Source organism: Lynx rufus, unplaced genomic scaffold, assembly GCF_022079265.1.
Source record: "Lynx rufus isolate CCGP_SWC_20201006 ecotype Redwood Valley unplaced genomic scaffold, mLynRuf1.p SCAF_11, whole genome shotgun sequence".
Lineage (NCBI taxonomy): Eukaryota > Metazoa > Chordata > Mammalia > Carnivora > Felidae > Lynx > Lynx rufus.
Window position 1 is genome coordinate 6,508,841 of NW_025814825.1, and position 22,003 is coordinate 6,530,843.

The window sequence follows — 22,003 nt, forward strand, 5'->3', positions numbered from 1 at the left end:
TCAGCCCAGAGCCGGACGCGGGGCTCGAACTCACGGACCGCGAGATCGTGACCTGGCTGAAGTCGGACGCTTAACCGACTGTGCCACCCAGGCGCCCCAGACAAATAATATTTTAACAAAATTAACCATACAATACAATTATCGGGGTAAGGATATTGAATTAGACTTTCTCCTAGTTTCCGTGTTGTAGGGCTGGCCATAAACAAAATTTTCTACATCAGTGAAATTTCTGTACCTTACTCCAGCCTCTTCATTCCTCCCACTGTGTTTACCTGGGTCCTTCATGCTGTCTTGCATTCTGGCACTGAGCCAGCCCTTTCTTACCCCAAGTATCCTGTGACCTGTCACTTGTCTCTGTACATTCATCCAAATGTGAACTTCGGTTCTCTAGGTAAGGTTGATTGCACATGTTTTTGAAGGAAAGTAATTTGATATCGTAGGTTCATTTTCAGTCATGACAGATTTATTCTTCCTGGGTTTTTTTTTCCTACCAGTCTTTTTTTCTCAAGAACACTGTGTTATCCCATGTGGTATAAAGGCTGGTTCTCACTCTTTGAATGATTATTGTACATTTAAAGTATACTGTCAGTGGGGCACCTGAGTGGCTCAGTTGGTTGAGTGTCTGACTCTTGATTTTGGCTCAGGGCATGATCTCACAGTTTATGAGTTCAAGCCCCACATCCAGCTCTGTGCTGACAGCGTGGAGCCTGCTTGGGACCCTCTCTCTCCCTCTCTGTCTGACCCTCCCCTGCTCACGTTCTCTCTCTCTCAAAAAATTAACTTTAAAAATAAATAAAATATGCTGTTGAGCCTAGACTGTAAAGCTACAAGTTGTATATAAAAGAGCATATCTTACCTAAAGAATGAAAATCTTCATTTTCTAGCTCAGTCATCAACCTGTCTGTCACCTGGACAAAGGAGCATACCATTTAGTAGCTCGGTTTGTTCACTCATAGAAATAGTACGATGGAATTGTCTATGTGAAGGTAGATGGGATGGGGGTACCGAGGTGCCTAAGAAATGGAATACCTTGGGAATACCTCAAGTAGGAAACATGATGGGCCAAGACTTTGGGAACACTAAGGGAAAGAAGAAGGTAGAGTGACAATTTAGTGTTAAAATGAGCACATGTCACTCCTATCTGGATATGCTCTTTCCCATGCTAAAATCCTGAGAAATTCTGTGTGGTTTTGGTAGAAAGGAACTTTCTCAAAAATATTTATTATTCAAATAAATCAATAATACTTTAAACAGCATAACAAAGCAAATTCTGAATTCTCAGCCAGTGTGGATGGAGAGTTATTTTGGACCGAGAGGTCATTTCTTCCTAAAGTCTGGTCCCAGGAACAGTTCCCATAAGCAGATCCTGCTTTTTATGTCTTCTTTCCAACACTCCTTTTAAATTAATTATCAGTTAGTTTTTAAACATTTTTGCACTTTTGCTTTCTTTCATGTTCCTCAAACTGCTGAGGTCAGGGATGAGATACACCGGACTTCTGTGATTCAAAATCACTGGGGAGGGGGCTCCTGGGTGGCTCAGCCGATTAAGCTTCCGACTTCAGCTTAGGTCATGATCTCATGGTTCATGAGTTTGAGCCCCGTGTCGGGCCCTGTGCTGTCAGCTCAGAGCCTACAGCCTGCTTCGGATTCTGTGTCTCCCTCTCTCTCTGCCCCTGTCCCGCTCATTGTCTGTCTGTCTGTCTGTCTCTGTCTGTCTCTCTCTCCCCCTCTCTGTCTCAAAAATAAACAAATATTAAATTTTTTTAACACTCACTGGGGAGGACCAAAGCAGTGTCGTTGACAGAGCTTTCCCTTTCTAGTTACAGTCCTTCATACTTGAAGAATAATCTGTGAGCTCTTTGGCAGTTATGCCTGGAATCTGCAGGTAAACTATGTTGCAGCAACCTCAGCATCTGAAAGTATAACCCCCAAACATCTGAGTTTGGACAAGCTGTACAAAGTTAAGATAGTCTTAAATGGGGCAGGGAGGGAGAAGTACCTCAGAGTTGAGGAAGCTCAAATCAATTCTAGCCTAATTTATTCACCCCGAGCACATGCCCCATCTTTTTAAAAAGAACTCTTTTCAGCCATGGTCTCTATGCACTTGGGATTGAACTTCAACTAGTTTATTTTCAAGCATGCTTCTAACTTGGCACAGCTGTGGGAAAAATCCCATAACTGAGCCATCTGGGTTGGATAAAAGAGGGAGTTTTTCTATTGATTTCTCACATTTTGTTCCTTTTTGTTTTTAATGGGGGAAAATCATTATGAAATAACCAAATTATTGCATAATGTTAATGAAAGGGGAGAAATCTTTTCAACTCTACACTGTTTCTAAAGAATTCTATATTGGAAGGTCTCTCTGTTGTCTCTGAAATGTGGTATAGAATGAATGTTTTGGGTGAATTGACTTGAGTGAATAATAATGGTCAGAAAATAAAGTTCTCTTTGGGTGGTCTGAAATTCAGCAGTGTTTATTTCTTTTCAGACTCAGCAAAGATCCCCCCCCCCCGCCCCAGGGAAGCATATTTTAGCATTTGATGATCTGGATTTACTTAGTGTGGTTATAATTGAAATCATTAGGCATATATAATTTTTCATAAAGACCAGCATTAATTGCTTTATTACTCAAAGAATCTGAAGTTAAGAAATGTTGGAAAACTGTTTAATCTCTGATAACTTTGAGAACAACTTTGACAAAATAGACTATTTTAGATGTTAGAAACTGCTGTTTGCAGTCCAGAGTTACTTCTTTGAGTCTTGCATCAATTCAGACCTTAGAATTAAGAAACTTTTAAGTAAAAGTCTTCCTCCGTACTTGCTTCACCACGGGTACTGGGAACATGATGAGGAACAGGATGCTTTCTGTCCCTGTTGGTTGTTACAGTCAGAAGACAGGGGCAGATGTTATAGAAACCGTTGCTCAGATATGCTACAAAGAAAAAGTATGGTGCACAAAGATTGTATATGACCTTTAGAGGCGGCAGAGTTAGGGAAGGCTTTCCTTTAGAACTGAAGAAATTTCATTCACACAAAGCCAATATATAGTATATAATATAACATGAAATAGTAGTAGTTATATGGTAGATCAAACATTATGCTGGTAATCAACTATTCCTTATCTTCTTTTACTAATCCCTCCCATGAAAGCTTCTTGGCAGCAGGAACACCTTGACATCAGAGTTTATGCCTATTTCATGTCAGAGGGCTTTGTTTATAAAAGGCCCTGAGTAATATTTCTCATTAATATATCACATAATTTTTCTTTCTATCATGCTAGTGTAATTTCGTAGTTGTATCATTTAACATACATTACTGTTAACATCATTGTTGTTATAATATCACACGGGTCCTAGCATAGAAAGAATAATTTATACAAAGATACAATTTAAGAAAAATATTTTGGGGGCACCTAGGTGGCTCAGTCGGTCGGGTGTCCAACTTTGGCTCAGGTCATGATCTCATGGTTTGTGAGTTCGGGCCCCAGCTCAGGCTCTGTGTTGACAGTTTAGAGCCTGGAGTCTGCTTCTGGATTCTGTGTCTCCCTCTCTCTCTTTGCGTCTCCCCCATTTGTGCCCTCTCTCTCTCAAAAATAAACATTAAAAAAAATTTTTAAGAAAAAATATTTTTTAATTAATATGCCGTTTACTGCTATTGCCTTGACTCATAAATCTACAGCAAGATCCCTTCCCCCAGAACATTATGTCCCGCTATATATTTGGAGCCTGTCCATCACTCTCAGTTTCTGTGATGGAAATGATGAGGATTGTTTTACAGTTGCTGTTGACTTTTTGTTTGCTTTATTTGGGCATTTAAATCAATTTCATTGTCTAAGAATGTAAATCATAAAAACTGGTTTCCTTTAAAAATGTTAAAAGATTATGAAATGAGGCCTACTTTCCTTTTGGCATCAAGGGTAGATAAATGCATACCTATTAAATGGAGCATGGTCTTTTGATAGTAAATTTAGCCTATGGGTATATTCATTTTACAGTGTTCACTCAGGCTTAAAATATCCTCTAATGCCTTTGAGAGAGTAAAGCGAAGAACGCCATCACGTGACTGTCTGGGTTTCTGAAATGCTAAAGCTTTGTATAAGCCTTATGGATTTTGAGTAATAATAAAGCAAGTGCTGGCTTGTTAAAAAAGATAATCTGATCCATCCACTATATAAACCAGAATGTAATTTTAGATACTATGGTTTTACATCACAGATGATTCCATAATCTCCAAAAGAACTTGCCTAATTATAAGAGTATATTTTCTTGGAATATAAATTCATTTTGATACTTAAATGATTTTAAGATTCCATTTGAGGAATCTTTTACTTATAAATATTGTATTTTCAATTAAAATATTCACATTTCTCTAGTCGTGAAAAATATAGTGCATAAAGGGTTCCAAGATTTAAATATGACTGCCATTTCATTGTGACCGCTTTCAAAAGAAGTTGATTACCAAATAGTTAGGAAAAATGGAAGTTACAGTCTTGCGTATAGTTAGCCCAGTTTACTAATTCTTATACTAAATATTTTTGAGCATCTTTTTTGTTCCAGGTACCATAGTAGGCATCAGGTATATTCTTGAGAAACAAAACAAAGTTTGCAAAACAGACCATCGAACAACCTTTCTCATGTAGTATTCCCACTGACGTTTATGTGCTTAATTCTTTGGATATCTTGGCCTCCCGCTCAGAATATATCCACTTCAATCTGTGTGCAGATCTCTAACAAGCTTCTGTGTCTGACTTACTGGTCTACTGGAAGTAGAAAGGGATTGCCGCTGAAGCCATCCGTACTGACAGTGCAGGTGATAATGACCAAATTCACACAGACAGAGCCACATTTGGCAAGGGATCACAAAAATAATTTCAAGTAGTATTTCTTTGGCCCTGCTCCAATCTGCTGCATGAGAACATCAAAACTTCTTATCCTCCAGATCCTTCTGAGAGTCCCCTGAAGGTGTCCCAACCAGAATTTCTTAGCATGGCAGTCCTCTTCTCTGTTTTCAGGGCACTGTGGAGGTATCACCCATAACCACCACAGGGCATTAACCGTGCCGCGCATGGCAGCCGACGGCGCTGTGACCGATGAGAACCTCATGCTACTCTGGCCCTGCTTTCTCAGTCTCCACAGAGATTAGAGTTCAGCCTTTCATGTTAGGGTAGGCTCAGCTGCTATAATTGTAATGTGTAACAAAAATGCAACAGCTGAAGGAATATAGAAGTTTATTTCTCTCTCACATAACAGTCCACCTTAGGTGTTCATTTTGGCAACAAATCTTGTGCTGTCGTTCAAGAACTAGGGGGAGGGGGGCTCTGCCTGTCTTCAACACACAGCCTCCAAGGTTGCCCTGCTCTCTGCCCTTCCAGCCCACAGGAAAGGGGAAGAGCCTAGGGGGGAGATACCCCCACTTCTCAAAAGCCTCGGCTCACATTCAGTTGGAGAGAATTGGCCCCACCTCTCTGCAAAGGGCCGCTTCCCAGTCACATTTCTGCTATGACAGCAAGCTGTCACCTCCGTCTCCCTCTTGTTGCACTGTCCTAGACCTAGACCGCTGGCGGCCTCCTAGATCTAACCTCCAGAGCAGCTGAGGACATCCTCCATCATGTGATCTGCAGCATCTGTACCCTAGGCTGCCCTCTTTCCCATCCAGATCAACAGCTTGTCTAAATCTTTACCATTGTCCCCATATCCACCCTCCTTGCCACTCACACCAGCCTGAAAGGTTGGTGACCTGCCCCCTAGATACGGGGCCCTAGCTGTGGTCCTCTCCCCGACAAGCCACTCTTTCCTTCCATCCCAGTGGAGGACACATCTCTACCTCTGTCTCAAGCTCACTCTCCTTCCCAGTGTAATTCTTTTCTATCTCCTGTGGGATCTTGTTCCACTAAATATTCCTGCTTTCTCTGAAGAGAATCTTATCTTGCTGGTAAAGTTTTCAATCGTTGAGAGTGTAAACATGCTTTCTTTTGCTTCATGCTGTGTTTTTTTTTTTAATTGCCCCTCTTTTTCCTTTTTAAACCAGATCTCTTAAAAGACTAGTTTATGTTACCTGCCCTGTCTGCACCTCCTGTCTAGTGTCCAGCCTTTTGCAATCCTTACAGAAAAGGAGCACACTGAGCTGTGTGCAGCCCACGTTCATTCAACAACTCGTCAACATGTACTCCTGAGCTCGATCTGTGCCAGGCACAGGGAATTCAGCAGTGAACAAAATAAAGGTCTTTGTCCTCCTGGAGTTTCTAGTAGGGAAAGGCAGAAAGTAAACATCTATCTGTTAGGTGTGTCAGTGATCTGTGGAATGTTCTAAAGACAAAACGGAGTCAGGATATAAGGGGGCTAAGAGGACATGGATATTTTAAAAGACCTCACAGGTAAATATTTGAGCAGAGATCTGAAGCAAGTGAGAAAGCAATCCACGTGGATAACTGGAAGGAGAGCATTTCAGGCCAAACAAAACAAAACAAAAAAACAACAAAACATGTAATAAGGCCCTGAGCATATCTGCACATACAAGGAGCATATCTGCACATACAAGGGACAGTAAAAGGGCCAATATGACTGGAGCAGAACAGGGCAGGAAGGAATAGCAGATGAGGCCGGAGATGTAGCTGGTGCCAGATCCACAGGGTTTTCTAGACTAGGGTGAGAATTCTGATGGGAGCTGTAAGAGGGGCTTGAGCAAAGGAATGACATGATTTTGGTTTTGTTTTGGCTTTTTTTTAGTTTACTTATTTATTTTGAGAGAGAGAACACGGGGAGGGGTGGAGAGAGAGAGAGAGAAAGAGAAGCCCAAGTAGGTTCTGCACTGTCAGCACAGAGCCTGACCCAGGGCTGGAACTCATGAACCATGAGATCATGACCTGAGCTGAAATCAAGAGCCAGATGCTTAACCAACTGAGCCACCCAGGCGCCCCTTGTTTCTGTTTTAAGGAGAGACTCTGACTGCTGTATGCAGAATAGACCCCAAAAAGGCAGAGTGATCAGTTAGGTTGCCATCAGAATAATGCAGACAGGAGATGATGGTCATCTGGGCGGGGGAGGTATCTGTGGAAGCAGAGAGAAATCCATTCTGGGTAGATCAAAGAGATGACAGGCTCAGTGCTGGCACCTTCCATTCGCCCCGCCAGTGGACTTTCCTCTCCACATTCCACGTTTCTACACCTTGCTTATGGCCCAAGAGGCTGATCCATACAGACTGCATCATATCTGGCTTCCGTTTAGTTTGGCCCCTGAAAGGCTTCTGCAGAAGATCAGAAGGCAGGATGAGCATGAGGTCAGAGTACTGTTCTCCCAGCATCCTCCCTTCCTCCCTGCCACCAGGGGTTGGCTGTGACTGTCAACCTGAGGCTACCACTCTCCCCTACAGTTGCCCTCTCTGGATTCCAGGAAGCTTTCCCCTGTCCTCCCTCCTTCACATCCAGGGGTGATTCCAGTTCCTACTGTTGCTAACTCCAGGGTGCTTCAGTATCCTTTCATTGGGTTTCCTGAACCTTGCCCACAACTTTATAAATAGTCCCTTTAGTAAGATTTCCTCAGATTCTTACACTCTTGACTCATACTGGAAGCTAGGGCATCTAATGTAGTAAAAACAGCAGAACTTTTTTTTTTTTTAAGTTTATTTGTCCATTTTGAGTGAGAGACAGAGAGAGAGAGAGAGAGAGAGAGAGAGAGGGGGAGAGTGAATGAGTGGGGGAGGGGCAGAGAGAGAGGAAGAGAGCAAATCCCAAGCAGGCTCCAAGCCATCAGCACAGAGACCAACTCAGGGCTCAATCTCACGACCCGTGACATCATGACCTGAGCCAAAGCGAGGCAGAGCTTAACTGACTTAACCAACTGAGCCACCCAGGCACCCCAGAACATTGTTTTTAATCACAGTTTTTTACTTGTTTGTTTTTCTTTTCCCTAGTAAAATGCTAAATCCGTGAGGACAGGAACTATCATACTCATGTTTCTATTCTCATAACATAAAGTAGGGTTTACTACAGTTTTATCAGTGTTATAGGTAATGATGCCACCTGAGTCCTTAAGAATTGTCTAAACTATGTTTGATATGAAAGATTTATCAAAAGTATGGTGTGTATATCCATCTTAGTGCTTATAGGTATAATCTTCACCTTGCTGGATAATTCAGTTCTCTGGGACCAAAGAGACTTTTAAGAAAAAGTTGGGTATACAGCTTTCTTATTACTCATCCTCATGGAGATATTTAGACAATGGTTTGCTGATTTTACCAATTGTTTCTGAACTAGCAAGATACTGTACTATTTGTTCCCACTTTTCCCAAGAACATAAATTTTTACCAAATAAAGATGATGCCAATAACTTTTTTTCCCCAGGAACTTAAAAGGTGTGTGACTTATTAACTTAACTTAACTTAACAGTTAAGTTACTAACTTACATTTGCATAACATTTTAATAGTGACTATATTTGGTTATATACATTCATAAGATTACCAGTGTGAGGGGCTTCTCGGGGGCTCAGTCAGTTAAACATCTGACTCTTGATTTTGGCTCAGGTCATGATCTCATGGTTCATGCGTTCGAGCCCCATGTCAGGCTCTGCGCTGGCAGTGCGGAGCCTGCTTGGCATTCTCTCTCTCGCCTTCTCTTCCTGCCCCACCCCTGTGTTCTCTCTATCTCTCTCTCTCTCACACACACACAAAAAAACTTAAAAAAAAAAAGATTATCAGTGTGATCATTTTCCTGCCAATTTTTGGTTTTAGTTTTGCATTTTGTTATTGATGTTTTCTGTTGATCTAAAGAATATTTTATCTTTATTCTTCACATGCTTAATTATACTTTTATAGTTTTGTGACTTGTTTTGTTTTTGTTTTTTTTTTTGACCTTGACTTCTTCCTTGCTATTTCCTTGAGCAAAACCTTAAACAGTAAGCTTCATGGCCTTGAGGTGTAATTTTAATAAAAGCTGTGCTGAGTAATCATTTGGTATAAAGTCCCAACCAAATCCATTAATAGAAAAATAAGCAATGTCTTTTCAAGGTTAACTTTCTTCCTGGTTGCTCGCACGAATAATACACACTTATTACATTCATTTAATTATTGTCTGCTATTATAATTTAAGATCCATATTTCTGGTAAGGACAACCAAAAAATAACCTTAAGTTTAAGAGCAGATTATCAAAGAATTTGTTCAAGGACAAATTAATATACCATGGGGTTTTGCTTATATAAAATTGTTGTTAATCCAGGAAAATGTCCAGGAATACCCTCTTGACTGGATACTTTGTTGTGTTTTAACTAAAAAGACATGGCTAGGGACTCCTGGGTGGCTCAGTCAGTTGAGCCTCCAACTCCTGATTCAGCTCAGGTCATGATTCCAGAGTTGTGAAATCAAGCCCCCTATCAGGCTCTGTGCTGAGCATGAAGCCTGTTTAAGATTCTCTCTCTCTCCCTCTGCCCCTTTCCCCTGCTCACACTCTCTCTAAAAGAAAAAAAATATATATTTTTAAAAGGCATGACCTTCTTTTTCTCCTTTTTTTATTTTTGACATTACTAAATATAAAGTGGGGTTTTTAAAGAGATAAACATTACATTCTTTAAAGCACTTTTATTTTGTGGATTTAAAATTAATTTAATAACTTCATTTGGAAACTGAGTAAGCACTTGACTGAAGGGAGTGTGCGCTTGAAATCTGGGACATTTAGCGGTTCTCATTCATTCGAGAACTAGTCATTTGGAGGTATCACCAGTCACTCTCCGTGCAGTCCCCTTTTCCTCTCTCTTCTCCTCTATTAACCAGTAAATTATGACTACTTGGGGAGTTGTTATCCATTTGGAAACTCACAACGGTAACAGCGGCGGGAAACAGTGAAATAACGAAAAGTAACAAGCACCGACTTAAATAATTTTACCTTGCTGAAAGTTTCCTAAGCTTTCTAGAAGAGAGTCAATTTAAGCCTCCTCTTTCCTGGGCAAGAAAGGAACAGTTTACCCTGAAATCCCCGTGTTGAGTACAAGGAGGGGGACGGGGGACCGAAAAGATCTGGTTCGAAGGCCGCTTGCGCACTGAGAAGCCGCCCCCTTGATAGACTTGTTCCTACTCCTGCCGTTTCTTAGCTCACCGGCCAGATGCGGCTTGATTATTTAGGCCCCTCAGGAAAGTAAGAGGAGTTTACCATCTTGTCTCAAACTCTGGCCCATGCAGCGCTCGAGTCTCCTCCAGAGTCGCACCGTGGGTGGACCGGTGGGGCCCCTCTGGAGCCATTTCTTTTGTAATTGGCTCGGTTTTTTTTCAGTAAAGAGTTGTATAGTTTTAAAAAATTAAAACTCCTTAGATTCTTTCTAGCTGTATAAAACCTCATTCTTCTGTTTGCAGCCTTTTCTTTCTTTTCTTTTTGGGGAGAGGCATATAGTCAATCAGGGTACAAGCTAACCCTCTGAATACAGTTGAGAGGTCAAAGTGCTGAGTTAGTGTTTGGCTCTGGAGGGGCAGGTGAATCAGAGCTTGTCAGAGTATCACTTAACTTAAAAAAGGGAGGGGCAGGAGAAAGTATACATAGGATGAAAATCCCCATATTTGGACAAAAGCTTGGAATTGGTGGCAGTGAGAGATTTTAGAGAACCCATGAAAAGTGAACAACTAAAGAGTACATTTGGGCTGTTTTGTTTTGTTTTTTAATTTGCGATGATAATTGTAAATCCATTGCTTTGTTTTTCAGATATAGATAAGATGCCCTATTATTTGCTTTGGGCAATTTTTTTAAGCTTTCAGGAGTCTATACATTAGAGTAAATTGGTATGATTTCTATTTCATAATACATTGCTTCAAAAGTTATTCGTGGCTATTTTTAATTGATTTGTCTGTGTAAATAGAAAACCATAAAAGCCACTTGAATTGTAATTCATTTCTATTGTCTATGGAATACCCAAACAAGCTTCTATATTAAAACTAAATAGTAGGTCAATTTTCTAGCTATTTATAGAGACCTAAATTTTTTTGTCCTCTCATTTGGAAGAGAACAAGGGAAGCAGTGGTTATTCTTGGATTTCACATTTAGCCAATCCTCACAAATTCTTTCTCTACATAGTATAATTGATTAATAGCACCAAATCCAGGGTCAGAGAGCCTGGATTCAAATTCCGGCTAAATGACCTTGAGCAAGTCATTTCACCTCTCTCTGTCACTGTTTCCTTATCTATAGTGGAAATAATTATGTTTCCTACCTTGTAATATTGCTGTGAAGAGTAAATTACTTAATATATGTGATATAGTTAGTGTAGTCCCAAGGCCATAGTTGGCATGGTTTTACATATTAGCTATTATTATAATATTGAGCAGGAGAGCAGAGATTTTAATCCTTAATGAAAATCCAACCTATTTGAGCGATAAGAGAGTTTGTGTACTCAAGTAGGTGGAAAAGTATAGTCGGGGAAATGAATTCAAGAAAATTAACCTGGTAGCATTCAATGAAAAGGATTGGTATAAAGAGACACTGGAGTCTCAGGGACCAGTTAGGATGCTCTATTCCAGGAAAGAGGTAAAAACGTCTTGAACTACTATCTCAGTCCATCCAGATTTCTGTAACAAAAATACCATAGACTAGGTGGTTTATAAACAACAGAAATATATTTCTCACTGTTCTGGAGGTTAGGAAGTCCACGATCAAGGCAGGTCTGATTTCTGGTGAGACCCACTTCTTGGTTCATAGGTGGCCATTTTCTCACTGTGTTCCCACATGGTGGAAGGCATGAGAGATCTTTTTGGAGGCCCTATTAGAAGAACAGTAACTCCATTTATGAGAGCTCCACCAACACGACCTCATCAGCTCCTGAAGGCGCCACCTCCTAATACACATTTGGGGTTAGGATTTCAACATATGGATTTGAGGGGGAGGAGGACACAAACGTTCAGCCTATTGCAGCTGCCATTGTGGTGTTGGTAGAAGATGGAAAATGATATGTGAGAAGTTACAGGCTTACATATGGGGGAAAAGAATACACTAACTTGGGGTGCCTGGGTGGCTCAGTTGATTAAGCATCCAACTCTTGATTTTGGCTCAGGTCAAAATCTCACGGTTCGTGGGTTTGAGCCCCGCGTCGGGCTCTGCACTCCCTCTCTTTCTCTGCCCTTCCCCTGCTCACAGTCTGTTTCTCACTCTCTTAAAATAAACAAATAAACCTTTAAAAAATAAATGGTTAAGCATTAAAAAAGAGAGAGAGAATACAGTACCTGATTTTCAAACTGGGTGACTAACATTATGGATGTAATAAATCCAGGATCGTTCTTTGGTTTCTGAACAGTTTCTATATATTGAGAATTAAGGAATGTAAAATTTAAAAGACAAGTCAAGATTAAATGTGGTCATATCTTATTATGCTGTTATTTATATAACAAGTAAATGGCTAATTGTCATCCATAAAGAAGCACGTTGATAAGAATAAGATCTTTCAAAGAACTTTCCTCCAGTTAAGAAAAATCTATCCTATTGTGCTGATTCTTTCATTCAGATTCCTTCATTATATTGTGTCAGGACTGGCAATTTGTTATTCTTTGATTCTTGTCTTGTATCCCAAGATTGTTGATGTTGTGATACGAGGAATTCAGACATAAACCTATTGAGAATTAAACTATCAACTTCCGTGCTTGGTCCAACTATAGATGTGGAAACATATATGTAATTATTCAGAGTTGCAAATAATTTTCATCTGTTATTTCATAAGTATTTTTATTATTTCCAGGTCCGATGGATGATGTACTGGATTGTTTTTGCTCTCTATACTGTGATTGAAACAATAACAGATCAAACAGTTGCTTGGTAAGTTCTAGCACTGAGAAAGGGCCAGACTATAGACACCTCATCAGGTGTCCTGAGTTCTTATCCTGCCCTTGGCTGGTAACCCGGTGAATTTGATCAAGTTACTTACTTATCCAGTGTTTCACTTTCTTTATCTGGCTTCCCCATAAGAACATTACTTTCCTTACAGTCCCCCCTCCAATTAAAGCAGCTCGTGTCTCCCCTTGGGTTGCTCCCTGCCCTCCTCCCACACAGGTCCCAATATCTTGGAATACAAAAACTTAGTTGTCATCACCCTTTTTCCACAGGATGACTTGAGGCTATTTTTATCACTTCCTAAATGACTCCCTCTTTGAAGCCCACAGCATCTGGTTCTAAACTCCCTCCCCATCCTTAAAACTCTCAACTACAAACATTCAAACTGGATGACGTCAGCATCCACGTGGACGCCCACTCACCACCAGCTCCTTGGCTGCTCTGTTCCAAATAGCTGAGACAAAATTAAAGCATGTTTGTACCCTCAAGGATTTAACATTTTACCAAGAAGCGATCCCAAAGGGAACAATTTGAATCTCCTGTGCCATATTTCACTGGTGCGTTTCCATCTAAACCTTACCATCACTGGAGAAGTCCTCCTTTCAAAATCTTTAAACTTCATACCTTGCCAGTATCCTAAACTGCCCTCGCTGCACAAACCTTCAGCCTAAATTAGCCTTTCTTTGTTTCCTTTCCTGGGCTACAAATGCAGCACCCCCAGAACATCATTCAGCTGCTCTCATGTAGGTACCAGTTTGACCCTCCCCATTCCCTTTACTTGCTGCTTCCCTGCCCTCCTATATCTGTTTGAGACACTTGCTATTCTCTCCTTTAAACTGTCTTTCTGGCTTTGCTATTCTCATCGTATTCTCACAGCACATTAGGTCATATTGGATTGCTAGGAAAAAAATAAAGAAGTCACCAGACTTTAACGTTCTTAACAACTTGCCCTTATTTATGAACCTCTCTGTGTCTGCAGCCATCTTTCTCTTCTGACTTGAAATGTGAGTTATTCTTCCTCTGTCCCATAGCTCATTCATTTACCTGTTAAGTGTTTGGTGGAGAGTTTTGGGGGAGGGTTTTTTGTGTGGTTTTAAATGGCAGAACACAGATTTCAAACCATGCTAGGTCTCTTAAGTTTCCAAGTTCTCTTTTTCAAGACTTCTCATATTTTCCTGATTGCAAATGTCACCTATGTATATTATTAAGAAGCGAGTGGTGTACAAAAAGTTTACTGTGAATAGCGAAAGCCCAGAAACTCCTCTGTAACTGCGCCATGGTAAAGACCCTTTGTTGACTACACAACAGCTTTTCGTTACTGCCCTGGACCCCTCTGCCTCATCAGAAGAGCCCAGATTTGTTCAGTTAAACCATGTATCTTAATAATCTGTGTCCCATGGGATGCTAGCCCCTGTGGTATATTGTTCACTTTTGCTGTGGCAGCAAACAACCCTAAAGTCATGATGGGTTAGAAAAACAAACATTTATTTCTTGCTCAACTTATGTAAGGGCAAAAGGTTGGCTGCAGCTTTGCGGGCCTCAGTTCAGTTTTAAGTGTCTTCTCGTTTCAGGCCCAAGACTGAAGGAGCAGCTGTTTCATGGCAGAAAGCAAAAATTTAAAGCAAGAGGTTGGGGGTGTTGGGGTGAGGAAGTCAAAGGGCATTTAAAGCTTCTGCGTGCATGTGATATGTCACACTCACATTATGTTGACCAGAGTAAGTCACATGGCTAACCCTGCAGTCATTCCTCGAGGAAGTGCACTCAGCCCGTAGGGAAAACACTGCAAAGTCACATGGAAAGGGGCATGGGTAGCTGACACTAATTCCCAGTCTACCACAATGGTAATTCCATTCCCCTTACAAGTGAATGATTGTCTGCCAAGTGCCGTTTTCCGGCCAAATGAGACTGGAAGGGGAGTTTTGGGGGGAGTGTTGAGAAAGAGAAGGCCATGTGTTCATGGGGTAACTTTGTGCCCTTGGAGTATTAAAAAGCTTCCTCCTGGCGCTTGGAGAGATGTCCGGTACTGACGTCCCCGTTGGGCTCTGCAGAATGGTGGCTGGTATACCTTACTGCCATGGTCAAATGCTGTCAATGTTCTCTCTGGACTGCTACAGTCAGCGGGCAGCTTGCCTATGGTTGCTTATACAGTTGTAGTAGAAGTTTCGGAATCTCAGCAGGGATCAGGTCACTCTTTGGTTAACTGATTTATAGTTAATGAAATTAATTCGTCAATTCAAACATAGTTATTTCCTTAATCACTCACTTTTACATGTGAAAACTTAACACAATGACTGAACTTTCTTAAAAGAAAGGGTGTGTGTGTATGTGTGTGTGTGTGTGTGTGTGTGTGAGAGAGAGAGAGAGAGAGAGAGAGAGAGAGAGAGAGAGAGAGAGAGATTGATTTCCTCATTGTAGTTTATTTTCACCAGTGGTTTTTTCGAATTTTTTCTTGTTAGGTTCCCCCTGTACTATGAGCTTAAGATTGCTTTTGTCATATGGCTGCTCTCTCCCTATACCAAAGGAGCAAGTTTAATATATAGAAAATTCCTTCATCCACTTCTTTCTTCAAAGGAAAGGGTAAGATCTATAAATCCATAAATCATTTGTTAGAAATGGACATCATCACATGTTTTGTGCTATTAAACAAGTAAAACTATTATATCTTCGGGGAAAAGTCCTTGTTTTTGGCTTGTTGACACTATTGTTAAATAAAATTTATACCCATGAGTTTGTTTGTTTTTCCCCCAGGAGATTGATGACTATATTGTACAAGCAAAGGAGCGGGGCTATGAGACCGTGGTAAACTTCGGGCGGCAAGGTTTAGCTTTCGCAGCCACTGCTGCTGTCACTGCAGCGGTGAAGGTAATTGTTTATTTATGTTTTTTATTCAATGTCACATTAAGTCAATGGACAAAGTAGGGTGGCTTTTTATTCCAGATCATTATAAACTTTTGGCAGAATTTTGCTTTGCTTATTTTTGTAATGTAAATGTAAATGATAATTTAAAAAACATTTTAATGCATGTGTTTTATAACTGCTCAATATTCTGAGTCTTAACTGATCACAAAATGAGAGCTAGTTAATATATAAAACCATACCTGAAGATGTCATTTTGTCATAATTTTCCTACTTTATAGCCTTAAAATAAGGTTGAGTAAATCACCTATAGTAAAGATGACCATTCTTTCTTTCCCTGTCTCTGGTCTCTCTCTCTCTCTCTCTCTCTTTCTCTCTCTCTCTTTCTCTCTCTCTCTTTCTCTCTCTCTCTCTCTCCCGATGGCAATGTCTTGGTAGGATTTCTGGCTTACTCCTGCACCCCTACTTCAACCAATTTGAGGTAACTGATTATTCAAAATAAGGCATGAAAAAATTCTGTTCTTAAAACTTGAGATTTTACTTAGCCAGTTACTAATGTCATGTGTTGTGTTTTTTTGCAAGTGAAGTTATCAAATGTATGCCTTCTGTGAAAACTTGCGTTATGGCTTTTGGATTTCTTTGCATGTAGTAATTAGTGTGGTTTATTTTGAAAACCATAGCGTAATTGATTTTGGTGTGTAGTATATGGAAAGAAAACAGGCTTCAGATCCCGAAAATGCTGAGTGTGACTTTTTAAATAACTATTGGTGATTTACTTAACCTCTGTGTTCACTGGTTGCTTCATGTATAAAAGAGGGGTAATATACCTGTCTGCCAGAGCATATGAAAAAGCACAGTGCTTGCCAAAACATAGTAGGAGTCCAATAAACATTAATATCATGTGTGTGTGTCTCTCTTTCAAGTGAAAATTTGAGTTTGTTGCTATGAAGTTAAATTGAGATTAAATAGTATTCCAGCTTCTGAGTTAGACTTTTTCAACTTGGTTATCTTGAACTAAAATAACAATGCTATGGAAATAAATATTCTAAGTGGTGATTCTGCATAATAGCAATGGTGATGGGATATAAAATGTCGGTGGGGTTTCCAGAATGAGCCTTAATTTTTCAGAGTGAACTTTGGCTCAAGTACAATTAATATGATCAACAAAATTAAAAACCAAAATTATATTCGGGGCACCTGGGTGGCTCAGTCGGTTGAGCATCCGACTTCGGCTCAGGTCATGATCTCACAGTTTGTGAGTTTGAGCCCCACGTCAGGCTCTGTGCTGACAGCTCAGAGCCTGGAGCCTGCTTCAGATTCTGTGTCTCCCTCTCTCTCTGCCCCTCCTCACTTGTTCTCTCTCTCTCTCTCTGTCTCTCTCTCTCTCTCTCTTCCCCCCTCTCCCCCCTCCCTCTCCCTCTCTCTCTGTCTCTCTCAAAAATAAACATTAAAAATCTAAATTATATTCAGATTATATCCCCAGAAGTGTTACATTCAGAATTAAGTGTAAACTTATTAACTATGCAGCCCTAGACATGTAAGACAACTGTATCATTAATGATTATTAACTATCAGCACTTTAGTGAAGAATAGTTTACCTGTTACCTGGCTTTTAAAGGCTTTTTCTTTTATTAGTATAGATATACTAAAAATTTTAATCTTATTGGACTGTTATCCATTGTAAAAGAAGTTCATTTGCTTTTTTTTCTTGCTTAATGAGAATACATTCCTGATTTCCATGTGTCCTAAAAAAGAGCATCCAAGAGACATAATATTCAACAACTAGAAATTCTACCATAAGACCACAGATGCAGTTATTGAAGAAATAATACAATAATATTTCCCAGAACTGAAGGACATGATTTCTAGATTGAGAGAACCCACGGGGCCTCTGGGTGGCTCAGACAGTTAAGCATCTGACTCTTGATCTCATCTCTGGTCTTGATCTCACCTTGGGAGTTCAAGCTATGCCCTGGACTCTGCACTGGGTATGAACCTTACTTAAAAAAAAAAAAAAAATAGAAAGAGCCCACAAGGTACCCAGCACAATGAATGAAAAAAAGACTGACTGTAAGCAAGGTCATTGGAATAGTCCAGAGACACTAGAGACAAGGAAAAAGTGTTTAAAGATTCCAAAGATAAAAAGTATGTCACATCCAAATGACCAAAAATCAGAAAGGCATTAAATTTCTGAATAGTGACAATGGAAGCTTGAAGACCAAAGAATAATACCATCCATGATACCATAATTTTCACCCTCACATTCTGAAACAGTCAAGCTCTCAGTCATGAGTGAGCTTAGAATCAATCTAATTTTTTTTAAAGCATGCAAAGTCACAAAATTTACCTCCTATTCATTCTTTGTCAGGGTAGATATGCTCTGCCACAATTAGGGAATAATCCATGAAGAAGGAAACCCATGGTATCAGGAGATAGGGTATCTAGCACTGAAGGGAGGGGACAGTACTTCCCAGAATGTACATCTACATAGCAAGTCAAGTGCAATTGGCCGAAATTGGATGTGATGGGTGCAGGGTGCCAGGAGAGGTATCTCAGGGGAATGTATGAGGATGAGAGTATCTAATAGGTTTAACCCTATGCAGGGATGATACTTAAATTAGTCAGCACATGCTACAGCCAGTCAGAAGACACTGAACACCACGAAAAATATACTGGAGGCAATGTGAAGAGGGAGGCATAGCATGACTAATCAAAGGAGTATTTTAAAAACGGGATAATTGTTGACTCTGGAAAATAACAAAAGTTATGTAAGAAAGGAAGTGTAATAATGGAGCATGACTAGGCCCAGCAGCAAGCAGCATTTATATCAGAATCATGAGAACACAGACTGTAGATTGAACAACTATGATTTTGCTCTCTCAGGAAGGTGGAGGAAGGAGAAAAGGAAGTGGAAGAGAAAGAAAATCCTCACCTGTCAGCTAAGAAAGTAAAGGGTTTGATTTTTTTTTTTTTTTAACATTTATTTATTATTAAGAGACAGAGAGGGACTCCTGGGTGGCTCAGTTGGTGAGCATCCGACTTCGGCTTAGGTCATGATCTCACAGCTCGTGAGTTCGAGCCCCACGTTGGGCTCTGTGCTGACAGCTTGGAGCCTGGAGCCTGCTTCGGATTCTGTGTCTCCCTCTCTCTCTGCTCCTAACCCACTCGCGTTCTGTCTCTGTGTCTCTCAAAAATAAATAAACATTCAAAAAAAAAAAAAGAGGCAGAAGCTGAGCATGAGCATGGGAGGGGCAGAGAGGGGAGGAGACAGAATCTGAAGAGGGCTTCAGGCTCTGAGATGTCAGCACAGAGCCCGATACGGGTCTCAAACTCACAAACCCTGAGATCATGACCTGAGCCGAAGTCAGACACTCAACCGACTGAGCCACCCATGTGCCCTGGAAAGTAGAGGGTTTAAAGTGGTGCCTTCAAGAGGATACAGAGGAGAAGGGGACCAGGGACAAAACAAGAAAGCCTGTTGCTTTCCTTTGTTATAAAATGTACTTTTATTTGACTTTACAAATGAAGTATAGTTGATCCCTGAACAATAAGGGTTTCAACTGCCTGGGTCCACTTACATGCCAGTTTTTTTTTCAATAAATTCAATACAGTCCTCTATATGTATTTTCTCTTCCTTAAGATTTTCTCAGTAGCATTTTCTTTTCCCTTTTTCACTTTATTGTAAGAGCACTGTACATAATACATGTAACATACAAAATACATGTTAATCGGCTGGTACTAGTGAGGCTTCCATTCAAAGGAGTCAAAACTTGTAGGCAGATTTTTCACTGCCCGGTAGTTGATGCCCATAACCCCCACATTGTTCAAGGGTCAAATGGTACATGTATTGTTACCCCCCCCACCCCGCCACGAAGATGCTTTCTCAGTTTAACATTTTTAAAAGCATCACTCAACATGATTCTATGGCAAAAACCTAAACATTAAATTTCCACTTGAAAAATTGCTTAGAAAATATGGACATTTTAGAACATTGTTTTGGGAAATGTAGAAGCATACAAATTGCATTTTTCCTACTCAATTCAACACTTAAATGTAGTTTCTAGTCCTGCTACTCTGTGAAACACCTTCCTACATACATATTGTGACTATTTCATGGGATATGTGTTTTACTTTCACTTATGTTTATTGCTTCCAAACCCTCTATGTGGGGGATCAGAAAAATCCCCACTAGAGCCACCTGGGTGGCACAGTCAGTTAAGGTCCAACTTTTGATTTTGGCTCAGGTAATAATCTCACACGTTGTGGGGCCCCATACTGGGCATGGAACCTGCTTAAGATTCTCTCTTCTCCCTACACATCTTTCTCCACAAGCCTGCTTGCTTAATCCCCATTATGTTGTCTTATCCCCATCCCTTCCTCATTTGTTTTTATTTTATTCTTTGCTGCCATCAGTGTTTAGCATCCTGCACATTTATTCAACATCTGCTGGTTTAATGCCTACTGTATGGTCGGCGCTGGGGATGCAGCCGAGAACAAGATAGATACGGTCACTACTCTCACTGCCTGCTGTCTCACTGAATGTATGTTTTCATCAACTGAAAATTTTATCTCATCTTTGGTTGCTAAAAGCTTTCCCCTTGCCCTCCATTATTAAAATAAGCATTAACTCACAGAAATACTTTCCTTTAGAAAGGCTATAAAAGCAATCCTATACCGATATTTCTCTGCTTTCTTTTTTGTGATCCATGGTTTGTGTTTATATATTTAGCATCATAAAACCACCTCTCCATTCAAAGGCAGGAAATAGCATACGAACCATTCATCTAAGTTACCACTGCAAATCAAATGCATGTCCCATAATTTGAATTCGTTTTGGAACTTTCCCTCCTTGTCTGTGATGTGGTGGTCCTTTTGTTATCAAGATCACTATATGTCAGGTAGCCCTCACCATTCTCAGCATGAACACTGTGAATGTTGGCTTCAGCCTGGATTTTATTCATTAGGAATAGTCATTAAATATGCCAAACATAGCATAATGTTAACACTATTTGCCTCAGTTTGTACTGTGCCTATTTTCGTGTAAGTGAAATTAGTTTCATCTCTGGAGATGTCAAAGAAAGGCCCTATGATGGAAGAAATCACTGAACCAGACACTTCATACTAAAGAGTAAATTGAAACTGAAATAGAAAATAGGTCAAGTTTAAGGAGAAACTCCAAGAAAGCCAGTAGTAAAGCTTGAGAATTAATTTATGATTTTTACAACATATAGTTTGTTAAAAATATCTTTCAGGCTAAAAATGATTGGACTCTTGGTATGACCTTTAAAGATCGGTAATACTCCCTGACTAGGATTCCCAAGTTGAACCACCTGAGCATGTTAAAGATGAAAATAGGAATCTAATCAGAACATTTATTACACCGTAAAGCAATTTTCTGAAAATGTTACTCAGTTCTGTGACCTCATTACCAGGCATCTGTTCACAAGGTCAGTGTACAAGTTTATTTTGGCTGAGCAAAGCAGAGACATATGAAGGACCTTCAAGGATTTTGCTGAGGATGTTCAGCATTCCATAGCTTTCACATGAGAAATGCAGGTGGCTTTTGTACAGATGAGCAACATTACTACCAGATAAAGAAGAAAAGTACCATTATAACGTCATATTAACCATCTCTGACTTTTCTCTGGCAGCCTTTTTTGGCAAACTCTTTAGCAAATATTATTTTAAAAAATCAATTATCACAGAAATTAGAGCCTTCCAGGTAAAACTGCTAAAAGCTAATAAACTTTAAATGATGATGATGATTAGGTCCAAATCCTGACATCTTGCCGTCTGCCTTAATGACTTTCTGTTTGTGAAAGGATTTGAGGATATTCACAGGCTTAGTATCATCCATTTAAAAAGAGAGCATTTGCCTAGACAATGGAAAGAAGGGTCAAACTATTTTCCCTACAATCTAGGGAAGCAGAATGTTATAATGAATATTTAATTCACGAATAGTCTGGTTATCTGCATTTTCTAGCCCTGGTTCTGCCCTAATTAGTCATGAGATTTGGGACAGATCATCTGCACTGATCTAAGTTTTAAATTTTCTTACCTATAAAACAAAGAGGTGATACCTGACTTCTGAAACCTCTTCTAGTTCCAAAACAGTAGTTGGTTGTCTCACTGGGAGAAGATTTTGCCCCCAAAGGAACATTTGGCAATGTCTGCAGACATTTGGGGTTGTCACAACTGGGGTTGTCACAACTTGTGTCTAGGGGGTAGAAGTCAGGAATGCTGCTTAATATCCTGTGATCCAGCCCCAAATTATCCAGCCCCAAAATAGCAGCAGTGCTGAGACTGAGAAAGCCTGCTCTAAAGGTACAATGAGTCAGAAAAAATGGAAAGGACA

The 22,003-nt window shown here is 40.1% G+C and overlaps 1 protein-coding gene across 2 annotated transcripts in view; it reads left to right on the forward strand.

The window, feature by feature from the left end:
* Positions 1 to 22,003, forward strand: part of REEP3 (receptor accessory protein 3) — a 100,743-nt gene that overhangs the window by 59,714 nt on the left and 19,026 nt on the right. For both annotated transcript variants that reach the window (XM_047072840.1, XM_047072841.1), the window contains exons 3-5: positions 12,701 to 12,777; positions 15,249 to 15,369; positions 15,541 to 15,654. In XM_047072840.1, the coding sequence (XP_046928796.1) occupies positions 12,701 to 12,777; positions 15,249 to 15,369; positions 15,541 to 15,654 (312 nt within the window). The remainder of the gene's footprint in view (positions 1 to 12,700; positions 12,778 to 15,248; positions 15,370 to 15,540; positions 15,655 to 22,003) is intronic.